Below are 20,380 nucleotides of genomic sequence, written 5' to 3'. Positions count from 1 at the left end.
TCTACAAAACTACCTGACAGAACTTGGCAGTGGGTGCAACCGATTTGTTTTTCTGGAAAGCATACACATACCGTATAGTAACCTGTCACTTCTCTAGATATGTTGACTTGGCTGTACTTACACAAACTTCATTGGCACAGGTCATCCAGAAACTGAAGTCAGTATTTGCAAGACATTGAGTTCCTGAAGTTCTCGTATCTGATAATAGACCTCAGTTTATCTCTGAAACATTCCTAGCATTTGCACAGGATTTTGATTTTACAGTCCACATTACTCCCAGAGCAACAGGGAGGTGGAGACAGCAGTGCAGACTTTAAACAGACTTCTTGAAAAATCAGTGGACCCATATAAAGCACTCTTGGCATGTTGGTCAGCACTGTTTGCGTTGCGACTATCTCCAGAAAAACTTCTGATGGAACAAAGACTAAGGACGCCTTCACCTGTGGCACTCATACAGCTTACACCGAAGTAGCCCGACCTGAAGGAATTTTGAGACTGGGATGCTGAAATAAACATTTGGCAGCAACAAAACTTCCATGTTTGGCACAGAACAAAAGCAGGGCCTGGACTGAGAACAGGGAACAAAGTGTGGATCAAGAACTCCCAGCCTTTTAGAACAGTTCAGAACTTGGCAGAAACACCCAGGTCCCACCTAGTGGAGACTCCAAGAAGATTTCTTTGGAGGTATCAGGTTCATCTTCGGTATTTCCCAACACAACAGAGAGAGGATCTGGGACCTGCACGTGCTCTGTCAGGCTGAGCCGCCTCCACAGGGACCTCCACATGGAAACTCAACAGAAGTGAGAACATGACCTGAAAGACTGATCCGGTCCCCTCAAGGGATTGTTCTACTGCTCAGGACCATTTATATGCAATTTCAAGGGGACATAGTAGTGTCAATAGCTTTAAGGAATTTGAACTTTATTTTGAATTTTGTGAATTTAAGTTTTAACTTTTTATGATAAAGAAAAAGGAGATGTGGAGTGGTTCTAGAATTCCTTGTCCCCCATAGTTACTAGAGAGGACCAGAATGTGTGTGGGGAGCTTAATAAACATGGGAACTTCCTTGTCAGTGCTTAAAGCATGTCTCTTTGTGTTTGTCTTCACACTACAATTCCTAGTCCCCACATGAGGGGGCCCTGCAAGGGTTGGAACAGCTGTATTTTTTGCCCCTAACACTCCCTCCTCTTCATATGCGTTGGCTGGGCAGAAACCTTTAGCTTAAGAGCTAGGCATTACAAAAGATGATCAAACACAGGAACAAACTGTCAAGGGAAGTGGTGGAGTCTCCATCTGTTGATGTCTTCAAATCCACACTGACTGCGTTTCTGAAATATACATGTTTTCAACAAACGTGTTATTGGCCCAGTACAGGGTAATTGGTTGAAATGTAATGACCTGTGATATACAGAAGATTAGATGATATAATGGTTCCTGCTTGTTTTAAAATTGGAGTCTATGCGTTAATTCTATTACTGTTGTTATAGCGCCAGGCCAAGCAGTGGTAGGCAATCCACTTCCCTTCAGGGAAGCGTGTAGGCTGTCAGGCCATTTGTCCAGTTTTAAGCTGGACAGACCTGCTTTTTTCTAAAGTCTGTCCCCTATCTAGTACTGAGACAGACAAAATCAAACATGGTTTTGTCCAGTATTGGATGGGGGGCATTATTTTGAAGAGTGTGCCGCCCTACCCCTCCTGGCATGATGTCATGTACACAGTGCACATGAGGTCACACTGGCAGGGGACGAACACTCTTCAAAATGGCATCCCCCATGTAAAGTGACTGGGGTCACTGTCACAGAGTCCCCGGGCGATGCTCTAGAACTGCTCCCCACCAAGCCAGTCAGGACTTTGGGGAGCCTCCTCTCCCTTGGAGCAGACTTGTTCAGGGCAAGAAGCTCACACGGCTTCACCTCCTGGGTCTCTCCTTGGAGCATTCAGCATCCTCTGCCCCTCCTTGCGCTTCCCACAGCGAGCCTGCCCCAGCGGGGTCCTGGGGAAGCCACAGGGTCCTGCACCCCCACTTTGCAGTCAGACGTGACTCTCAGCCAGCCAGTAACACAGAGGTTTATTCGATGACAGGAACAGGGTCTAAAACAGAGCTTGTAGGTACAGAGAACTGGACCCCTCGGCTGGGTCCATTCTGGGGCAGTGAGCCAGACCCCCACGTCTGCCCTCAGCCAGCTCCAGCCTCACAACCCCCCCCCAGCTCCTCCTCTCTGCTCAGCTCCTTTCCCCGGGCCAGGAGGTCACCTGATCCCTTTGTCTCCAACACCTTCAGCTGGCACCTTTGCAGAAAAGAGGCCCAGGCCATCAGTTGCTAGGAGACAGAGTGCAGGCATTTAGGTGCACTGGCCCTTTGCTCTGCAGCAATCACACGCCCTTATCCCACCACCTAGATACTTAAGAACTGCATAGAGGACACTGAGGCACCAACACAGTATTCAGAGGAAACATCAAGAACATTCCCAGTTTGCCACAGTCTCTCAGGTAGAGGCAGTCCCTTGCCATTTCTGGAAGTACCGGAATCTCAGGAATTCTGGGGATGCACGAGCAGTTATGCAAGTGTGGGCCACCAGCCGCTCCTGGCTTGTGGCCTTTAGTTTAGCCAATGCCAAGCAAATAGAGCATGCTCTATTAATTGAAAATGCCCTCATGGTACCTGCACTGCTCAGGCTCCGTCCCTCTCCCATAGAGTGGGTAAGTGGTTATCACTGACCGCAGTGCATGAAGTGATCCCTTTGGGAAGGGAGCTTGGTGAACATGGGGAGGGGTGTGTTCCGAAGGAGCTAGGGAGTGGGATGGTCACAGGGAGATGGAAGACACTCTGGGATTGTAGTAGTTGGATCCATTGGAATAGGATTAAAGACAGAAAGTTTCTCACCCTGAGATGTTTCTCACACTGCCCAGGTGCAGTCGGGGTCTCCTCTCTCATTTCACTGATTTCTGTCTTTAAATGTGGAGTCGAACCCTGTGTGCCTTGTCCTCGTTTGCTCTACGCACCCTTCCACAGCTCTGGCAGTGAATAAGGGATTTGGGTGGCTGCAGATGTAAAAGAGCATTAGTGTAAATGAGACCTGGGTCCCTCGTGTGTTCTAAAAACATCAGATTTGCCAAAGATACTAAATCTGAGAAATTTGATCGGAAGCCTGTTGGAGAAGGGAGCAAGCCTGCAACAGGAGCTGGAGCAGCTGGGGCAGGGGGTGCTGTAACAAAGGGAGAGTCCTCCTAATATGGATGAAGCCCAACAGCCAGGAAGGGAATTAACCAGCACACCTATGTATTAGGTAACAGTTATTTTTTACCATCAGCAGCACATCAGCCGTGAGGCTCAAGGCTGGCATGGGACTAAGTTTTCTGTGCTCAGTGAGAGTCAGGGTTTCAGTACTAGCCTGATGCTCCTGGAGTTGTTCATTAGTCCTATGCTGTAAATAAGACTTTGGAAATGCCAAGCTAGCGAGCACCCTGAATGAGCCCACAGGGTGTGATACTGACTGCAGCAGCCCCACGCTTGGACCGATTTCTTTCAGACACCTCTGGTAACAGTTGGTGTGGATCCACCAAGCATAGTGTTTACATTACAGGGAAGGACTGACCCTGGTCCCAGGGAACCCAGGGTAGTTTTGCCATTGATCCCAGGAGCATTTGGGGTACTGAGCTTGTTTGAAAATCTGCCCCCAGCTGTGGGGGCTGATCACTCAGCAGTCTGCCAGCTAGTCGGGTGCCTACAGCACTGAGGCGGGAGGGGAGACAGGCTCAGTAGTCTGGGGATGGTGGCAGCATTTTAAGGAAATAAGATTGAGGCAGGAACTGAACTGTTGCCCCTTGTGTGATTGCTTTGAGCATGGGGTTGGGCTAGATGACCTCCTGAGGTCCCTTCCAACCCTGATATTCTATGATTTGAAACCTGCCGAGCAGAACTGGACAACAAGGAGCCAGACTTGGGGGTGGGGGCGGGGATGCCATTTCCTGGAGGTCAGGCCTCTGCCCCATGCATCTCTGACAGGACACAGGCTAACATGAGCCTAACTGATAACCCTTCTAGCTACTGCAGCAAAGAATCCTGTGGCACCTTATAGACTAACAGATGTTTTGGATCATGAGCTTTCATGGGTGAATACCCACTTCCTCAGATGCATGTAGTGGTAATTTCCAGGGGCAGGTATATATATGCTAGCAAACCAGCTAGAGATAACAAGGTCAGTTCAATCAGGGAGGATGAGGCCCTGTTCTAGCAGTTGAGGTGTGAAAACCAAGAGAGGAGAAACTGGTTCTGTAGTTGGCAAGCCATTCACAGTCTTTGTTCAATCCTGAGCTGATGGTGTCAAATTTGCAGATGAACTGAAGCTCAGCAGTTTCTCTTTGAAGTCTGGTCCTAAAGTTTTTTTGCTGCAGGATGGCCACCTTAAGGTCTGCTATAGTGTGGCCAGGGAGGTTGAAGTGCTCTCCTACAGGTTTTTGTATATTGCCATTCCTAATGTCTGATTTGTGTCCATTTATCCTTTTCTGTAGAGACTGTCCAGTTTGGCTGATGTACATAGCAGAGGGGCATTGCTGGCATATGATGGCGTATATTACATTGGTGGATGTGCAGGTGAATGAACCAGTGATGATGTGGCTGATCTGGTTAGGTCCTGTGATGGTGTCGCTGGTGTAGATATGTGGGCAGAGTTGGCATCGAGGTTTGTTGCATGGATTGGTTCCTGAGCTAGAGTTATTATGGTGCAGTGTGCAGTTACTGGTGAGAATGTGTTTCAGGTTGGCAGGTTGTCTGTGGGCAAGGACTGGCCTGCCACCCAAGGCCTGTGAAAGTGTGGGATCATTGTCCAGGATGGATTGTAGATCCTTGATGATGCGTTGGAGGGGTTTTAGCTGGGGGCTGTATGTGATGGCCAGTGGAGTCCTGTTGGTTTCTTTCTTGGGTTTGTCTTGCAGTAGGAGGCTTCTGGGTACACGTCTGGCTCTGTTGATCTGTTTCCTTATTTCCTCGTGCGGGTACTGTAGTTTTGAGAATGCTTGGTGGAGATTTTGTAGGTGTTGGTCTCTGTCTGAGGGGTTAGAGCAGATGCGGTTGTACCTCAGTGCTTGGCTATAGACAATGGATCGTGTGATGTGCCCAGGATGGAAGCTGGAGGCATGAAGGTAGGCATAGCGGTTGGTAGGTTTTCGATATAGGGTGGTGTTAATGTGACCATCACTTATTTAACCAACAGGACTCCACTGGCCATCACATACAGCTGATTACACCTGGCTCATCGCAGGGGAACGGCGACTACGTCTCTTCCCAGTGGCATGTGCCCCAATGGCTCATTCCATCCAGTGCAAGCAAGATCAGCTACCACCTGCATAGACCAGCAGTTGCCTGCACCTCATGAAAGAAGCAGATTTCAGATTGCTGATCTCAGGAGTGATGGCCAATTCCTGCATTGGCAACGCCTGGCATGCAGGCAGCTTTCACCCACTGTTGCTCTTTGCAGCCTGAGCCAGGAGACTGGAGGTGTTTGCCATTAGCACAGCATAACATGTCTTCAAAACTCTTGTAGCCGTATCTCCCTATCACTTGGCAGAGGTACAGTGGAAAATCAGCATAACTGGGACGGGGAAAAACAGCCACTGTAGCATAGCAGTCTGGCCAGCCCCACAAATTCAAAATCATAGGTCAGGACCCCCAAATCATTAGATTTTAAAAATATCATACATTTGGGATCTTTGTCTTTGCCTTCTGGTTTCTGAGCCTTTAGGTCCCGTTCAGGCCACGTTTAAGCTTTTCTCTGCAACCACAAGGGCTAGAATCTTATTTTTCAAGGAAAAATGAAATTCTCGGTCCATACAGTGATTTCAGCAGCAGACGCCAAATATTGTGAGAGTTGTCAACTCCTCTCTGTACTCCCACAACAAAGAGCCCATTGTTCCTTATGTATTTTGCGGAGGGGGGAAGTCTGAGACTGTGGAATTAACTCCCCCAGAGGCTAGGGACCATCCCAAACCTCCCTGCCTTCAGCTGTTAGGGCCACATTTCTTTGATCATGCCTTCCCTAACAAATACACAGCACCGTATAGTTTAAAAAAACAAAGCAAAACCAAACACTCTCCTGCACATGCTTCTCCCATTGGGGAGAGGCGGGAGAGCAAACAACACATGCCGTTCGTTGAGCATGTTTAATGCATGACTGGAAGGTGCCCAGATACTATGGTGATGAGAACCTATAGACTAGAACAGAGCTCAGCCAGGAGCTCTGCTCTGCCACTTGCACCCGGATGCAGACCAGAAGCACTCAGAGAGTGGCCAGGCCCAGCTGTAGTGCTCCATGTTACAGCTCTCCTCTCCACAGAGCCAGTGGAGGGCTTAGAGCTGAGACACTTGTATTCTCACTGGTGCTTGTCGCCTTCAGCCTGCTTGCCCTAGTCCTCTCTGATGGAGAATCCAGCTGGTTTGCACTTGCCTAGCAGGGCGTTCTGGTCCTTGCTGAGGAGCAGCAGATACCTGTCTCTGCTCCTATTCTCAGCACTTGGCAGCACAAATGGGAGTGACTGAGAGAGAAGGCCAGCGATGAACTGGCCCATCTCGGAGCTGAATGGCAGCTTTTATCCACCACTCACTGATCCTGGGGGACTGACTGGGTCAGCGCCTTCCTGGCAACAAGTTAAAATTATGCCGGGGACTAAGGTTTAATAATTCATCCAATTCACTGTGCAGCAGCTGAAATAAACCGTGTGACGAAGGGCTCTTTGGCTGTATGTGCTCATTTAAAGGTCCATCCACACTCGGGGCTGCAGGAGTTCATTCACTTGCTGTCTGGCTCACCCCAGCTGTGGGTGCGGACTGCATAGCTAGACACTTGTTTTCTTCCTCTAATACGTCCCTTTTTCTCCCTAAGCCCAGGCCATGTACTTGGGGTATCACCAAAGCAGGCACAAACGAACTAGGGGAAAGTTCCCTTAGCTGGAGTGTGCGTTTCCTGTAGCTCTGTGAATTGAACCTATCCAGTCTCTCAAGACAAGCTGTTTGCCTGGGTCACTGCCTGTCTAGGAGCCCTCAGAGGGCACTCGAGATAGCAAAGTTGGTAGGAGTGCTCAGCCTCGCTCCTCAGCTGGCCCTTAGCTCAGAAAACAAAAGGTCTGTGAGGTGCTGGGGGAGGAACGATGGCTCTGAAGTGGAGGGTTTGGGGTGCCCAGCACAGCTCCTCACGTTATAGACTTTAGGCAAAAACAGCACAATGCCTGACAGCCACCTCTTCTGTCATGGGGGCAGAGTGTGTGTGTGTGGGGGTATTGGTTCTACCCTGCTGTGCCCTGTGGGGTTCTTACCTCAGCTATCAGCAGCAAATCCTGGGCTGTTCAAAGGGACACCCACTGAAAACTGCATCCCACTCCTGCCTAGCCTTCTCCCACGTGCCCGCATGACCCAGCAGGGAAGCAGCTGGAATGGCTATTGCTCCTCCCCTCCTGTTTCTCCTTAAGAGATGGTCACCAGCTGTTGGGGATGTTACTGAGAAACCTGGCAGGGCAGAGACAGCTACTGCTCAGAGTGTCCCTGGCTGGCACAGGTGGCAGGGGCAGGAAGAAAGGTGAGGCATGGAATGACACTGGAATAAATTGCCTGGAGAGGTTGTGGAATCTCCATCCTTGGAGATTTTTAAGAGCAGGTTAGACAAACATCTGTCAGGGATCGTCTAGATAATACTTAAGCGCTTATACACAAATGCAAGAAGCATGGGAAACAAGCAGGGAGAACTGGAAGTCCTGGCACAGTGAAGGAATGATGATATGATTGGAATAACAGAGACTTGGTGGGATAACTCACATGACTGGAGCACTGTCATGGATGGACATAAACTGTTCAGGAAGGACAGGCAGAGCAGAAAAGGTGGAGGAGTTGCATTGTATGTAAGAGAGCAGTATGACTGCTCAGAGCTCCGGTACAAAACTGCAGAAAAACCTGAGAATCTCTGGATTAAGTTTAGAAGTGTGAGCAACAAGGGTGATGTTGTGGTGGGAGTCTGCTATAGACCACCAGACCAGAGGATTAGGTGGACAAGGCTTTCTTTGAACAACTAACAGAAATTACTAGATCGCAGGCCCTGGTTCTCATGGGGGACTTTAATCACCCTAATATCTGCTGAGAGAGCAATACAGCGGTGCACAGACAATCCAGGAAGTTTTTGTAAAATGTAGGGGACAATTTCCTGGTGCAAGTGCTGGAGGAACCAACTAGAGGCAGAACTCTTCTTGACCTGCTGCTCACAAACAGGGAAGAGTTAGTATGGGAAGCAAAAGTGGATGGGAACCTGGGAGGCAGTGAGCATGAGATGGTCGAGTTCAGGATCCTGACAGAAGGAAGAAAGGAGAGCAGCAGAATACAGACCCTGGACTTCAGAAAAGCAGACTGTGACTCCCTCAGGGAGCTGATGGGCAGGATCCCCTGGGAGAATAACATGAGGGGGAAAGGAGTCCAGGAGAGCTGGCTGTATTTTAAAGAATCCTTATTGAGGTTGCAGGAAAAACCTATCTCGATGTGTAGAAAGAATAGTAAATATGGCAGGCGACCAGCTTGGCTTAACAGTGAAATCCTTGCCGATCTTAAATGCAAAAAAAAGCTTACAAGAAGTGGAAGCTTGGACAAATGACCAGGGAAGAGTATAAAAATATTGCTCAGGCATGCAGGAGTGAAACCAGGAAGGCCAAATCACACTTGGAGTTGCAGCTAGCAAGAGATGTTAAGAGTAACAAGAAGGGTTTCTTCAAGTATGTTAGCAACAAGAAGAAGGTGAAGAACAAGGCAAGGTCTCTCCTTCTAATGGAATGGCTGGCTGTTTTCTCCTGTGTCTCTCATCCGTGTGGTGTCCATGAGGAGTGCTCCTAGGCCATTTTGCAGGTCGTTGTGCATGTTGAAGGCTAACCGGCTCCAAGTTCCATCATCTGCAGTTCCCAGTGGGCTGTAGGAGGGAGAGACAGTGTCCGGCAGAGCCAGGCTCTAGCTCAAGGGGACTATTTGACTTTTTACAGGTTCTTTGAAGGAGCCTTAGAGCAGAGGTCCTGGCTTCTTGCATCCATTAAGCATCCCATGGCACTTCCTTCCTGCCCTGCAGAGTCAGGGTCTTTGCTATGGTGTCCAGCCAGGGCAAGACCACGATCTCTGTGTAAATGCCCCTGCAGTTTAGTAGGGTATGATATCCACTTCCTGCCCTGACATGTTGTGTCGTGACTGTGAATTGTGAAACACTTTCGGGGGATGTGCAGCCATTTGTGTATCACTTTAAATGAGTAAAGAGCCTTGGGACACTGCTGAGGCAAGGCATTCTGGAGATTGGAGATGTTATCCCTCTCAGCTCAGATCCTGCCCTGCACTTTCCATCAGTGCATGTTTTAACAGAGAGTGTTTTGGCAGCAGACTCAGGTGCATATGCTCTCTACGTGGTGTCTGCTATTCCTGCACTGACATGCTGGGATATTTTTACATATGAAGATAAGAACTGCACTGTGTCCTCACTCATACTCACCAGACATTGTATCACGTTACTGGGTCAATGACTGCTGGAGCTAAAAGCCAAGTCCCTAGCTCCCTGGATCAAAGCATGGGAGACTGGTTTTTCTTTCAGGGACAAGGTTATTCCCTCTTACTCTAGGGCTTGGCCCAGGGTTTCCACACCCAACTGGGCACCAGCTGGAGAGCTGTGATGCAGACCAAATGCTACGGGCTTTTATCAGCAGCAGTCTCCATTGGCAGGACTTCAGCTCATGTCTGAGCCAGATTTCCAGAGAAGTTCTCTGTCATGGTAAAACTCAAGCCAGCAATGACTGACATGATCCAGCGGCTGGAAGATGACGCTAAAATCAGGTGCACGTTTAACAGGGAGGATAACTAACCATGAAACAACTCTCCAAGGGATGTGGTGAATTCTCCATCACGTGGGGTCTCGAAGTCAGGACTGGGATCTCTTGTATCCCGCTCAGTCGGAAGTTACTGTGCTTGATACAGCAATTGCTGGCTGAGTCTGTGGCCTGGTTATGCGGGAGGTCAGACTTTAGGGCAAGAAGTCTTACCTGGCAAAGATCAGGAAGATCTGTCCTGCCCTTAAGATCCTTGAATCTGTGCTTGGTGTTCTCCCCACGCTCCCTTGCAGTGCCCATACTGAGGAGCAGCCTCACAGAGCAGGTGAGCCACATCATAAGTGTGCTGTGCACTGTTCTGCTTTGGATTCTCAGTTCCCACCCAGCTCGGTCCATCCTGCTTCGGGGTTTCCTATATACATCGTGTCACAAGGACGGAAGGATCCGTTCCCCTTTCTCAGCCTTTACTAGAAGATAATGTCTGCCTTTCAGTAAAGCGCCAAGGGAGGAGGGGGTAATGCCCCCAAGATCAGTGTGGAGAGGGGACCCTCCCTGGGTGAATCTTGTCCCTCCATGTTTCAGGGAGATGAGTGTTGTTACCCAGGATCCTTTCAACCCAAACTCTTGGTAACGTTACTCTGTGCGAGGTGGTGTCAGGAAATAAATCAGGGGAGACATGGCTATCCGACCGATAGATGGCTGGCACAAACAGGACAACACAAGAGTGCTTTCATTTAAAGCTAAACTTTACTTAGTCTCAAGCACTTACACACGTCTGCAAGAAGTTAGTAAAACACCTCCAACCCTTGATAATTACCAAAGCTGAGTGTGGCTTTCGAGTGATACAGCGGCAGCCCGTCTGCCGCTGGGGAACACAAGATGCATCCAGAGGGAGAGGCCAGTCCTGAAACGAGTCCCACCTGTCTCAAGCTTTTTCCTCTTATTTATACATTAGTAATTAAAGAAACCTTGTTAAGTAAGCAGTTTCAAGCAAGAGGTTCCTTCTCATTATTGATTAACCAGGTGTGGGTTTTTCCAGAACTTGCAGCCTTGAGACCTCAATAGACATTCCTGGGGCATATCCTACTTTTTTAAAACGCATGTATCAGCAATTTCAACCCAATTCTTATCAGGAAGGACGTGGGGTCAAGCCACCCTTTCGGTGGCACCCTAACCCCCCCTCCCTTCCTGCCTGGGTCAAGCTGAGACTTGCTTTTAACAGCTTGCTGACTAGGCTGTCTTTAACAATAAGCCACAGTGGTTTCAGGCACTTTACTGGTTTGCCAAAGTCTCCCCGTACAGGTGTCATCAGTCTCCTCCACTGCTGGCCATGAGCAGTAGTGCGGTGTGGGTGCCTCTGCGTTGCCTCAGTTAATAGAGCCCAGACAGTGGCTGAATTTACTTGCAGACCCCCTGTGCACCAGGGAGGTATGTGCAGAGCTGCCGGTGTTCAGGGGCCAGTGGAAAAGCACAGAACCTCTGTGTGGTCTTGTGCTTCTGGAGGAACCTCATAACTCAGTGCAGACCCTGCAGCGGTACATTGCTGGAAGTCAGTTTGCCCCTCCGAATGGCCAAGTTGAGCACTTGTGTTCTGCAGTGCACTTGAGCAGTGTGACAGGTCTGCCCCTGGGGCACAGGCTGCCCTCCAGGGTGCTCTGGGGTAGATCAGCCAATGTCATGTCCTTGGCAGGTCACTGTTTGGGAAGGGTGACTGCAGTCTCCTGTGTCCATTCCCTTGTGCTGGGACTGTCTCCCACAAATTTTCATCCTTCAGAGTTCAGTTTTTGTTCCAAGTGCCTGCACTGACTTTCCTCATCTGGCTGTATTTGTGACTGGATCCCACTGTCTGATGAAAACAAGGCACTGGCATCTTCCAGAACTAGAGGGAGAGAGATAACCATGAAAACAAAGGGTAGGTCCAAACTCCAGGGAGAGTCAAGTGCTTTAGGGGAAAGCTTTGCTGTGCTGTAAGCTCGAGCTACAAAATAAGCTGAAAACTTTGTGTGAAAGAAAACTCTTCTCCTAGCTTGAAGCCGTATGTGGCCCACCCAGCTCAAAGACTATTGGCCCCATCTTCATTGGCCAAAACCCTTCCTCCTTTATGGGAAGCACATTTCTTTGTTCTAACCAAAAGCCAAGGAGACGAGTTGCCAAATACATTATCTACAGAAACCATTTTCATCACTCATGCTTCATCCCAACTCCCAATGGACATGGACATTGGGTATTGTCCTCTTCAAGTGCCCACGTCCAGTGTTGTATGCATGCCTCCATCACCGTCTTATGTTCAGCTTAATAATTTGAGCCACCACATCCTTGAAGTAAGAAGTCTGGACAAGTTAAGAAGGCGAACCTTGGAACTCAGTGCTCAAGGCTAACGGCACAATTTATTCATAGAAATAATTGAAGTAGCCTCTGAATGTGAATGGAAAGCTGTACCACTCATTATACACGTGGAAGTAATGGTGAGAACACAAAGACCGCATCCAGAGATGTAAGAGGTCCATTGTTTCACTCTTTTTAATTCAGCTTTTAAAGATTGATATTGAAAATAACTTCCCTGAAACTATGCTTAGCACATCCCTGTCCCTCATTTATGGGCATAGATCAGTGTGTTGATCTCTGTCAGACAAAGTGCTCAGCCTTCACTGGTATTCTAGAAGCAAAAACCGTTGGAGAAAAAAACAAACAGTTATGCTTGCTAAGTGACAACATTGAAATGGATGAACTATTTTTGCAAAACCCAGGTCCTTAAATGGCAGGAAATGAGTACTTAAAGGAATAAAAAATCTTACCCCTGCTTGCATAATAAGAATATCCTTATCAAATAGAAAAAATGCATATTCCATTACAACACAACAACCTTAACTCTGATCCAATGAGTTTTTTTGTATTATTTTTATATTTATTTTAAAATTATTATTTTAAAACGATTTTAATGTAATGTTATTCATCTGACAGTGAATTTGTTTGGTAAAGTACTTAGAACTGCTATTGCTTGGGAACATTTGTTTTCTATGTAATAATAGGAAAGTCTATAATTTATCAACTTGAATGTATGTGGACACGTTTAAAGTTAACCCATATATCATTAATGAGTGTGTCTGCGCATTTGTGTGCATAATTTGTTTCTTTTGCAGAAAGCCGTTGTGTGTGTTTATATTTTGCAGTTGCTCGTGAGAGGACGGCATTTATTTCGTGTCGGAGTTGAGGCTGCCATGATGAAACATGCACTTCTTTCTATTAAAATTAATGCATTTCTACTCCGGCTATGTAGATTTATGACAGTCTTAACTATTTGTTCCCTTATGAGTTAGTTCTTGGGTTTTGTAACAGATGCAATAGGTAATTGGCAGATGCAGGGACAGTCTCTGGAAAAGAAAGAGCATCCTCCTGGCTACATTATCTTACAGCCAGCTGCCTCTGACCTCCCTGGGAAGTCCAGCTAGTCGGGAATCAGCCATAGGTTGAGGCTCCTGGCAGTACCATTCCTCAGGAAAGAGGAGCTGTACGGAAAGGTGACATGGAACTGGCTGCACTGGCCCTCTGGCACCTGGGATTTCCCCCTGCCAGAGGATCTCCAGAAAGTCAGCTCAGGCAGCTTTAAGAATGATTTGCACCATGGCAGGGGCAGAAATCAGCCTCAGTGGGATGGAGAAGCTGGCCCCTCATGTACAGTGCTGCCCCTGCTGCAGTGAATGACCGAAAATGTCCATTGACATTTATGAGAGCCCAGGACTCCTATTGAGATTCACTGGAATAGAATTGTACGCCATAATTATTCACAACAGAAATTGCTACCAACTTTGCTTCATTTCAAACAGTTTTTCTCACATGCCACTAATGCCCAAGTCTCCATGGAGATGCAGCCCTGTGGAAAACATGAAAGGGTCATGACAAGCCGGCACTGAGCTAAAGGGAGACAAAGTCCCAGTGTCCTATCGGGGAGTTGTGAATGGCTTGTGAAGCCCTGCAGGCACAGTCGGGCAGGGCAGAGCTTTTCTTCGGAAGGACTGTGTCAGGAAAGCCATTTGGTCTGAGGCTCAGCAGGTCTTGTGCAGAAGGCCCTGGAGGGTCTGTGGCATGCACTGATCCACAGTTGCCTGGGTGACCTTTTTCCTGCGTGGTGGCAGGTCTGAGTAGCTGTCTCAGCATCTCTCTTGTGCAGGAGCAGTTGCGTGGCAATGCTAAGCAGCTCTTTCCTTTGTCTCCTCTTGCTGTTTAAACCTACCCAGTTCATTCTGCGGGCTCCCTCCTTTCCTCCTCATGGAGCTGGTGACTTAGACCCATGACTCCAGAGTCTATGGTGCAATCTGTGAGGTTGTAAATAGCACAGAAAATGAGCTAAGAGGAGGAAACGGGACAGGATTTAATTTTCAATTAACCAACAAGTCAGTCTACATCCAGCGTGTGCAACCTTCCTGACTTGGAGGAGGAAAGAAACCCCAGGCCTGAATCCCCATTCATGTTAGTAAGAGCAGGACTGGGCTCAAAAGCATCTACAGCAAAAGACACTGTAACTTTGCTTAGTTACCATCTATTTTCTTCAGTCCCAGCCAGTGCCTGAGGTAGTGAGATTTAACCATCTGGTCATAACAAGCCGGAGGTAGACGGAGACAGGAGAACATCAAAGCAGCATTAAAGATCACTCAGCGGGGCAGCAGAGCTGAGGCGGGGGCAAGCTAGTGCCACCTCAGTGGAAATATTGGGGGGCTGATCTTTTGTTCCCCACTCCTTGTATCGCCGACAGTCAGTCTGAGATGTAAACTGCCGAGAGCCCTCTTCTCAGCATTCAGCCAGCTGCCCTCCACTCAGTTCTAGTAGCTCCCCTCGCTCCCTCTGTGGAGCACCCATCCTTGACACCCCAATCTCCCCTACTTCCCAGACAGAGCACATGCCCTGCCCCCCGAACCTCCCCACTCCCCATACAGCGCACACACCCTGCCCCCTCCTATCGCTGACACCCCAACCTCCCCCACTCCCCATACAGAGCACTGGCCCTGCCCCCTCCTATCCCTGACACCCCAACCTTCCCACTCCCCATAAAGAGCACTAGCCCTGCCCCCTCCTATCCCTGACACCCCAATCTCCCCCACTCCCCATACAGAGCACACACCCTGCCCCCTCCTATCCCTGACACCCCAACCTCCCCACTCCCCATACAAAGCACACACCCTGCCCCCTCCTATCCCTGACACCCCAACCTCCCCACTCCCCATAAAGAGCACTGTCCCTGCCCCTCCTGTCCCTGACACCCCAATCTCCCCCACTCTCCATACAGAGCACACACCCTGCCCCCTCCTATCCCTGACACCCCAACCTCCCCACTCCCCATACAAAGCACACACCCTGCCCCCTCCTATCCCTGACACCCCAACCTCCCCACTCCCCATAGAGAGCACTGGCCCTGCCCCCTCCTATCCCTGACACCCCAACCTTCCCACTTCCCCATAAAGAGCACTGGCCCTGCCCCCTCCTATCCCTGACACCCCAACCTTCCCACTTCCCATACAGAACACACACCCTGCCCCCTCCTATCCCTGACACCCTAATCTCCCCCACTCCCTATACAGAACACCTGCCCTACTCCATCCCGGACACCCCGTTGCCCTTGCAGAACAATCACCCTGGGCATGGGAGGGCTACTGTTGGGGTGGCTATGCACAGAGGAGGTAGAGGCTTATCCATCACCCTTCAAACCCGCATGTGTGTGACATGAGTAATACAATTGTGTGACACATGATCAAGACGTAGAACACTGGGGTTTTGGTTGCTCTTCCTCTCTCTAAGTGTCTGTTGGAAGGACACTTTCACTCTGGTTTTTTAAAAGGACTCTAGAAAAACAGCCCCTTGCATGGGTACTCAGCAGGGTTTGTACCTGGACTTTCAGCTCCACCCCACAGTCCTCTACCACTTGAGCTAAAGGAGTGGCTGTTAACCTCTGTATGGAACAGCCACTAAGAGAAATGTCAGCAGTTTGCTAGACAGCAGTGGAGTTTTGGAGATCAGGAATCCTGGGTGGTTTAGCCATGGGGGTACAGACAAGAGAGGCAAGCACAGAGATGGGTCACATTCCAGAAGGCAGTGGGGCTGGATAGATGAGCCTTAAGTATGCCATATAAGAGACAGGAGCTCTACTCCCAGACCTTCCTGAAGTGACTTTGTGCAACCTCTCTGTTAACACGTGTGAAGTAGAAGGAATAATACTTGACTGCCTCCTAAGATAGAGGTCTGAGGCTTTGAAGTGTCCAGATATAGAAACAGCCAGCAGAGGTAAGATTTGAATTCATGTAAAAGCAGCAAAGAGTCCTGTGGCACCTTATAGACTAACAGATGTATTGGTCCTGTGGCACTTTAGTCTACAAGGTGCCACGGGACTTTTTGCTACTTTTACAGATCCAGACTAACACGGCTACCCCTCTGATATTTGAATTCATGGCTCCTGCTTCCAAGCTCAGTGCACTGTCCTCTAGACTACAGGATACTTGTTTTTTGTTCTCCACCATGGACTGTCACCTGGTTTAGGCAGAAGAGGCTGAGCTGCAGAACATTTCAAGGTCTGGTAAAGTTGAGAAACCTGGCTGCAGGGCAGCCATGCACCAGGCCCTTTCTCTGGTTTGGTAAGAAGCAAGCACACTATCCAGTGTCTCTCATGTCAGGAAAACTTGGTGCAAAGATCCCCCTGTAGAGGATCAATGAGAAGTTGACTCTGTCAAGCCAGATGAGAGCTCCTGACAGTTTGCTGCTTAGACCAGACCTGTCTGTTCTCTGCTCTAACCACCATCTTGCACTGCTCCTGGGTTTTATAACTGTTTGCTTAACACTGATTACAAATCATCTCTGATCTGACAGATAATCTAGAGGAGCTGTTATCACTCTGGGCACAAACTTCCTGCTGCTTCTGCTGCATCTGCAGATATAGTTCTCCTGAGAGCTTGATATTGCAGCATTAATGATAAGCCCTCAGGCAGGGACTCTGCCTTCTTTTTTCCCCAGGAGGCACATGCTTACCTGGGAAAATGTATGACTATACAGTGCTAATTACCTGGGAACACATCATCCTTTGGGAGGGAGAGGCAGTTCGTTTAATGCCCCTGGGGTTTTCAATGCCTTATTAAAGTAAAGGGGTTGTCTGTACTTGGTGTCTAGTCAGTGTCTCATGTCCCCTGTTTGTTCATCATTTGCCCGTGTTTGTGAGGGTCTTTCTAGCTGCAAAAAGAGAGAGAGAATATTAAAAATCAGGACATTGAATTCTCAACCCCCTGCCTGTGGCCTCACAAACATATTTTCCTGTTTAAAAAGATGTTTTTCTCTCACATGTTTCAATGTGAGACCTGCACAGGGACTCCAGGACTGGGGTATTACCCCAAACTCCTTGTTACTAGCTATCAGATTGATAGTGTCCCTGGCACAAAGAACAGGGCTGGGAAGAATAAGGCCCAATGTTTCTGTTGTGCCTCGGGCCTACGTTCTCCTTCCCCACCTGCATGCTATGTGCTGTCTTTGGTTGGACTGTAAACTTTTTGGAGGGTGTCTTGGAGAACAGCTAAGACATTCTGGGAGCTGTAAGGCAATAATAATCATCTCTTGACTGAACCCTGCTGTGGTCTCTTGCAGATTCATAGCCCGGCCCCTGGGCAGAAAGCTGGGTTTGAGGGACAAGGTGAGACTGAACGCTCCACCCAATCCTGTGCTGGAAACCTTCTACGCCACTCACAGCAAGGATCCAAAGGAGGTGGGTTCCTTCTCCCTCTGCCAGCCCCTTGTCCCTGGGCTCCTTCTTATCACTGTCTAGCTGGAATTTCATTGAACTAAACTTTCTGGCCAAAGTTCTCAAATTTGGCAGCATAAAGTTCAGCAACTCCATCTATGTTTAGTATCAGAGGGGTAGCCATGTTAGTCTGGATCTGTAAAAGTAGCAAAGAATCCTGTGGCACCTTATAGACTAACAGACGTTTTGGAGCATGAGCTTTCGTGAGTGAATACCCACTTCGTCAGATGCGCCTGACAAAGTGGGTATTCACCCACGAAAGCTCATGCTCCAAAACGTCTGTTAGTCTATAAGGTGCCACAGGACTCTTTGCTGCTTCCATCTATGTTTAGAGCCTCAGCCAAGCAGCCAGGTCCCCAGAAGTGCTGAGTATCTCCTTGACTGCAGTAGGAGCTGGGAGCACCCAGCACCTCTAAAAGCATCATCAGAAGCAGCTCCCAGTTCCACACCAGAGGCGACTGCTCTGGTGCATTAGGCAGCTGGAGCTTAGGGGAGTTACGAGGAGGATGCCAGACTCTCTCCAAAACTCCAGGGGCAAGGGCACTGCTACCCCAAAAAGAAAAATGTCCTATTCACATGTCAACTCCTGACTCCTTGTTCATCTACCTTTAAACATGGCCTCTTTGTGCGTATTTCTGCATTACTTGTCAAACACCACAAAACAAGTCAGACTCTCCTAGACTCTGACAGTTACTTCAGTCCAGTTAGTTCAGCCTGCAGATTCCGCTCGACAGCTACACTGCTCAGTGGTGTCGTGTGCTGCTATGAAGCCTGTGAGTTTGGAATCGGTCTTACTGGCAAGTACCACAAGCCAGTGTCCTCGGCATCATCACACACCCAATATGAAGCTGTGGAATTTCCCAGCAGGAGATGAGGAGACAGTGTTCTTTGCATGGGTTCTACTGCTGGGCAGAGTTCTCCAACAGCTGAAGGTTCTGACAGCAGTTTCCAGAGTTCTAGTTGTTCCTGCTCTCAAGGAGAGAATTGGAAGGGAGTTGAAACCTCATGCTTTTGGGTTTAAATCAATCTATGAGGGATTAGCATGTGGCCTGTGTAGAATACGATTATCTCACTCCTGCCTGTTGTGGGGTTTCTTCTGTGTTCAAGATCCGGCCACTCAGATGCAAATACTGAACTAGATGAACCCGGGGACTGATTCAATCTGGCAGTTCCTATGAGAAAGCACACCACTCACATGGATGCATTTCACCTCCTGGCACCCTAGCATGATCCCCACCATGCTGCAGGTGCTCAGAGGACTGAGCAACCAGGACAAAGTCATGCAGCAAGCCAGTGACAAAGTCCAGAACAGAATGCAGAACTCCTGATCCCCAGTAACCTGGCCAGCCTTCCCCTGCTAGCAATTGGCAGTGCTGAGGTTTCATTTCAGAGGCAGAATGACAAAGGCTCTTTGTAACAGATTGGGTCCAAAATAAACAGCCAGAGGAGAGCCTCAGAGGCATGGAGACCCTGAACAAGAAAAGAAACAGAAAAGCAAAAGGTAAACAATAGGTGAAATCCTGGCTCTGCTGAAGTCAGCAGCAAAACTCCCTTTGCCTTGAGTATGCCTGGATTCCCCCCAGTGTGGTTAAATGGCAGGACTCAAAAGGTTATCTGACACAACAATGGAAATCCAGCCAATAGAAAGGAATCAACTATGGCAGATGAAATATATAGTGGAGAGGAGGAGGCTAAGAATGAGTTTGAAGAGCAAATAGCTAAAGGTATAAGCACAAATATGTTCATTAGGTTTATCAGAAGCAGAAAACCTGCAGGTGAATCGATGAGCTCAAGGGACCATGAGGGAGAAGGGCATCGCAGAGATGCTAATGGTGGCTTTGCATGTCAGGAAGGCATTAAAGAGCTCCCTTGGGCCCCAACAGCCCCAACCTGGTGCATCTGTGAGGCTTATCCAGCCTGGAGATGGGTGGGCCCAGCACAGGGCTGGGTGGCACTGTGGTGGGGCAGGACTGCAACTCAGAGCTCCCCAGTTCCTGGAAGAAGGGGTTGCTGACCAAGGAAACAGCTTGAGAGCCCTGGCAGTCCAGGCCCTTTCGGAAAGGTGTACTGATTGCTCACACTTGCTATCTGGTCAGCTTCCTTTACCCCTCTGCAAGGGGGCAGATACCCTGAACAGCACAGCCACGGGGCCCTGCCCTGGTAGACAGGAGCAGCACCCACCCTCTGCCCACAGGCTCACTAGAGAAGGAGAGCCTACCACCTCAGCGCAATTGAGTTTGGAGATATGCTTGTGTCAGTTATAAAGATGAAGTGCTGCCAGGGATTGAGGGGTGCTATAAAGAGGTGCTGAAACAAATTAGTGAATTAGAAAGCAACAAGGGAAAGGTATAAAATGGCCCAGAGGCTGGAAACTGAAGCTAGACAAATAAAAATAAAGCATAAATTTTTAATGGAGGGTAAGTCACCACTGAGTGACCTAAGATGTAGTGAATTCTCTATTACTTGAAGCCTTTAAACCAAGCCTGGATGTATTTCTAAAAGATACACTTCAGCACAGACAGAGGTATGGGCTTGATGCCGAGGTTACAGGGTGAGGGTCTGTGGCTTGGGGGTTGGACTAGATCAATGGTTTCAACTTTCTTTCATTTATGAACCCTAAAAAATTTCGAATGGAGGTGCAGACCCCTTTGGAAATCTTAGACATAGTCTGTGACTCCCCAGGGGTCTGCAGAGCACAAGTTGAAAACCACTTGTCAAGGTTTTTTCCCCACTTTGAACTTCAGAGTACAAAAGTGGGGACCTGCATGAACACTTCTACG

The 20,380-nt window shown here is 48.7% G+C and overlaps 1 protein-coding gene across 3 annotated transcripts in view; it reads left to right on the top strand.

Annotated features, from left to right (window-relative positions):
- LOC127040042 (ceramide synthase 2-like) overlaps nt 1-20,380 on the top strand; it is a 126,783-nt gene that overhangs the window by 73,881 nt on the left and 32,522 nt on the right. For all 3 annotated transcript variants that reach the window (XM_050933797.1, XM_050933796.1, XM_050933798.1), the window contains one exon: nt 17,447-17,564. In XM_050933797.1, coding sequence (XP_050789754.1) covers nt 17,447-17,564 — 118 coding nt within the window. The remainder of the gene's footprint in view (nt 1-17,446; nt 17,565-20,380) is intronic.

This window comes from Gopherus flavomarginatus, chromosome 24, assembly GCF_025201925.1.
Source record: "Gopherus flavomarginatus isolate rGopFla2 chromosome 24, rGopFla2.mat.asm, whole genome shotgun sequence".
Classification (NCBI taxonomy): Eukaryota; Metazoa; Chordata; order Testudines; family Testudinidae; genus Gopherus; species Gopherus flavomarginatus.
Note: the sequence above shows the minus strand (reverse complement) of the source record. Positions and strands in the feature narration are given on the sequence as shown.